The sequence below is a fragment of the Lupinus angustifolius genome, unplaced genomic scaffold (assembly GCF_001865875.1).
Source record: "Lupinus angustifolius cultivar Tanjil unplaced genomic scaffold, LupAngTanjil_v1.0 Scaffold_126_15, whole genome shotgun sequence".
NCBI classification, from domain to species: Eukaryota; Viridiplantae; Streptophyta; class Magnoliopsida; order Fabales; family Fabaceae; genus Lupinus; species Lupinus angustifolius.
In genome coordinates, this window is record NW_017725199.1 from 6,824 (window position 1) to 11,179 (window position 4,356).

General features: G+C 37.1%; 1 protein-coding gene across 1 annotated transcript; it reads right to left on the minus strand.

Moving 5' to 3' along the window:
• Positions 1-784: 784 nt before the first annotated feature.
• LOC109340020 (uncharacterized protein At1g04910-like) lies at positions 785-4,017 on the minus strand. The gene is made up of 6 exons (XM_019577579.1): positions 3,233-4,017; positions 2,787-2,952; positions 2,380-2,469; positions 1,979-2,262; positions 1,624-1,882; positions 785-1,469 (listed from the first exon to the last, which is right to left on the minus strand). Exons 1-6 carry the CDS (start codon positions 3,937-3,939, stop codon positions 1,239-1,241), a joined length of 1,737 nt encoding a protein of 578 aa, XP_019433124.1. The 5' UTR covers positions 3,940-4,017; the 3' UTR covers positions 785-1,238.
• Between the last annotated feature and the right edge of the window lie 339 nt (positions 4,018-4,356).

Genomic DNA, 4,356 nt, shown 5'->3' on the forward strand with positions numbered 1-4,356 from the left:
AACTTTCTTTGGACAACTGGATTCTGTGACTGCCATATATTTGGACCATGCCATTCCCTAAAGGTTACAACTGTACAATATATCCGAAAAATGGCTACCATATGTTTTGCATGATCCCATAAATAGGACCCCCTATCACAAACTAATTAGATGCCCATTTCTGCAGGATGAGTACAATACTTTAAGGATCTGTTTGTAAGTTGGATTTGAGGGGAGTAAGAGAAAATGAAAGCTTGAGAGCTATAAATACACTTGTGAGATGACATCAAAACCTTTTTTTTTTTTTTTCATTCCTTCCCCTCCAAAACTCAACTTACAAACAAATCCTAAGGATTTGCATATGCTAATATAACTTATCTTATGGGGGGACAGTTGGTGCTGATGGTGTCAAGTAATCTGAACTTTTTAGCCAGGACATTGGGCAAAGATACCAGCTAACATTTAGAGATGATCATGACTCAGCTGAGATGACAGAATTAAGTTTAGAGCTGGACCAGTTAGTTTGGCAATAATAGATGCATACCATGCCAAAAAAGTCTTCAACGTCAAGGTACATGCAATTTTTTGTGTTATGAGAAATTGCAAGTGTGCCTTAAAATGAATATTACGCCTCAAATATAATAATGCTAAACCCTTCGCTATATATGCTTCTAGAAAACACAGAGGAAACTTACTATAAGAACAATAGAAGTGGTCCTAGATAACTTCCTCTCGCTGATTTACAACCATAAATCCCAAAAGCAATAAAAGGACAATTTGTTTGAGTTTCTTCTAATTCGAGTGGTAGCATAAGGTGATCTTGATTTTTCAGGTAACTACAATATACAAAGTAACTAGAACGTAAAAGTGGTAATCTATACATATGCACAAGCCTGTATAATGTGCTACAAAGAATTACACTGAACAAGATTACATGTGCATCCTATACGAACTCTGTAATCTGCATAAAGAATCAAAGAATGACCTGTATAAAGAATCAAAGAATGATTTGTTGTTACATATGATTTCAGTCTGGGGACCAACTACGTTGCCTTACATATATATTGATCATATTTAAGGAATAATGTCAGTACACCTGTGGGAGAGGCGTGCTTGGCATTATAGCTCTTCAAAATTGGTTCTATGATGGTTGCCATCAAAGTCACCCGAGGTAGTTCCCAAGGGATCAAAATCGTCAATGTTATGGCATCGACTTCCATGCACTCTTCATACCAAAAGCTTTGGTATTCAATTCATAGTTAGGAATGAGAATGTGAGTCATTGCACATGCACTCATGGACAGGATACTTGGTGACATCTCTCCCAGCCTTGCTAGTCCTTATTTCCGGCTGCCCTAATGAGTCCTGGTGCAATTCCTGAATAATTCTGTTGAACTCTGCTTCGGGGAGGGAAGAATTCATAAAATATGGCAGCATCTGTCTTTTGTTTGGGGTTATATACTTCTTGTGTCCAGCATAGGCACGTTGACCCTGAAATAACATATAAGTTAGAGAAATTATAACTGTTTCCAGATAAAGTATACAAGAATAATTAGAATTCAGCAATGCAAAGAGCCAACTTTATGAGTTCCTCTAAGTTGCAAAGTATTCAACTAATAAATTATTACCGATTTAATAATCATACCTGAATTGCATGGCCCATGTTTCCTCCATGAGATGGCATGAAAATGTCACTCTTCTCCGAGACTATGAAATCTATGGCAGCCATTAGAGAAGCTTTCTTTGCAAATGATTCTAGTTCTCCAGGCAAGGCAAGATCTTCCTTATTGTAAAAATGTGGAAACTCGTTGATTAGTGGATTCAAGGCTTCTTTTCCACCCAATGGTTGTCCTCCAGCCCAATAAATTCTTGAACTTTTCGGAGCTCCTAGAGCTTTAAGCAGCCTATAAATGAAATAGAAATGAATACATCATAAAATCTTGTCACGCTAATACTTAGAAGACCTATGAAACCTATTTTAATAGAAGGATTATATTTACCTGGTAACCTCCATAGCATTCAAGGGACACAGGCCAGCCAGCTTCCTTTCATGGTAAGTCATGTTAGATCTTCCCGTCAAGAGCTCTGGCCGTTGCTTCCTCTCATTGTTTACAATCTCGTCATACTCGGGACTCAGGCCTGGTAGACAACCAGTCCTCACCCAAACATCCCTTTCCATTCGCAAATGAAGAGCAAGGTAGGGTCCCTTGCTTTGCATTCTCTCTGCAATCCTGTTCCCAATTTCCTGAACTGGCTTTGCAAACCTTAGTGCATTGAAGGCAACCTGAAAGATAAGATGAGAACATTTAGGATTCATTCATAGGGTGAGTAGTGTCTTCTTTTCTTTCTTTTATTGTTTTGCTTTACCATCTTTCTCATATGAAAAGAGACTTTGTAATACCTTGCATCGAAGCTTTTGGAGATCAGAAGGAAGATCTTTTGACAGCCTTGAATCCAAGCCACGTAAAAGCAAAACGCCTTCTCTATTGAGCTGCATAGGACAACAAGAATCATGTTAATCTCTAGTTCAACAAGAACAATGAGAACTCAATACAAGCTAATTACCATAAGTGAAATTATTTCAGAATTCTTTTCACACATGGAGGGCTCTAATTACCTTATGTAAAACACTACAACTTTTTCATCCATGAAATGACGGTAGGTGAAATCGTTACAGAACCAAACAAACACTATATTACAGGCAACAGGCTTGATCACAACCCGGGGAAGCTAAAAGTCTATTATCTACTAAATATGACCTGGTGTAAGCTCAAGGAATAAAACATCACAAGAGAGATAAACTCTTACTCTTCTGAGATAGCGTGACCGGATCCAACTGGGAGTGACATGAAGGGGAGGGCTTCCCTCCACTGGCCTTGTCATCAAGTGTGTTGATGGCAATGCTGAAACCACTCTTACATCATCGGTAAGGACACTTTTGAAGTGCTCCAAATCAAATATATCAGCAAATTCACTGCAACCAAAACCAATAGAAATACACAAATAAGCAACAACATCAATTATAGATGACACCTCAACAATTTTAACATTACCACAGAAATTGGACAAGTATCAAGATTTAGCTTTTATGTTGAAATTCATGTAACATTTGCAAGTGCTGCTATATATGAAGATTTAGTCCAAATTTCTAATACTTCAACTCATAAATCATAATCATCTAAGACCAACACTTCACTTGTTAAAATGATTGAACATGAAAAGGTATCAGAGTCTATGGACAACAATGGATTTACCTTTCATCTCCCCAAATGACATTTACTTGCAAGATAGGGACAACCAAAGCAGCACCAAGAATCCTAGCAATGACAACAGCATCAACAATCTGATTCCTCTGTTGATTCATCCCACCAGAAACCACCACCATCAAATACTTTCTCCTATCCCTCAAAACCCCTTCACTCCCTCTCCTATAATCCCTGCTAAAACCCAAGCAAGGCTTATACCCCAACCCATTTGGTTGTTTCCAAAACTCACCCTTCTCATCAGTTTCAAATCCACTTGGCCCTTGTGCTTGCAATTGCACATTGGCAAATAGAGACTTTGACAAAGACACACTACTATCATCACCACCATTCAAAACCTCATCTTTCTGGGCATCATGAACTGAATACCCATCATTTGAAACAACCCCAAGATTGGATTTTGAATGCAAATATGAGTCTTTGAACTGTGGCAAGGTTGTTATGGCACATGGGTAGGGAGAAAAAGGGATATCTAGATTGGAACCAAACTTGATGAAAGCAAAGAGAGAAAGAAGGAAGAGAGTGAAAAAGAACAGTCTTGGGTTCCTATAAAGCTTGAAGGTGTTTCTTGCAGATTTCTTTGAAGTTGAAGATGAATCAAGAAGAGATTGAAGAGAAGAAGATGAAATGGAATTGATGATTTGAGAAGGAACTGAGATGTATGATAACTTCTTTGAATTATTCTTACACTTAGCCATCTACAAAAAAAGAAAGAACGCCAGAGAGAGAGAGAAGCTCCTATTGCTTTTTCTGTTTGCTTCTTCCTACTTTGATTCTTGTTCTATTATATTTATAGGAGCCTATGCATTATTCCAAGGCAAATGTTGTGTTACTCGTTTGATCATTATAATTTTCTAGAGAGAGAGAGAATGACAAGTCTACGCGTAATAAAAAAGGAACAGCTGAAGTGCGGTTTTGTGTTTGGTGTGCTTGATTAAGTGAGATTTGTTTGATGTTTATTTTCACATGTCCCTGTCTTTATTTGTTTTTAAAGGAAAAAAATTGTATGTATAGAATGAAAAATAATCCTTTATTTATTTTTAATCATTGATTATTCGAAAAAAATAATATAAATAAATAGTATTGATGTTGATTATGTATAAATTTTTACATTG

Coding starts and splice junctions, on each gene's coding strand:
- LOC109340020 (XM_019577579.1), bottom strand. CDS start 3,939: ATGGCTAAGTGTAAGAATAATTCAAAGAAGTTATCATACATCTCAGTT. Junction 2,470..2,786: donor GGTCACGCTATCTCAGAAGA/GTAAGAGTTTAT, acceptor TGTCCTATGCAG/CTCAATAGAGAAGGCGTTTT. Junction 2,263..2,379: donor TCCAAAAGCTTCGATGCAAG/GTATTACAAAGT, acceptor CTTATCTTTCAG/GTTGCCTTCAATGCACTAAG.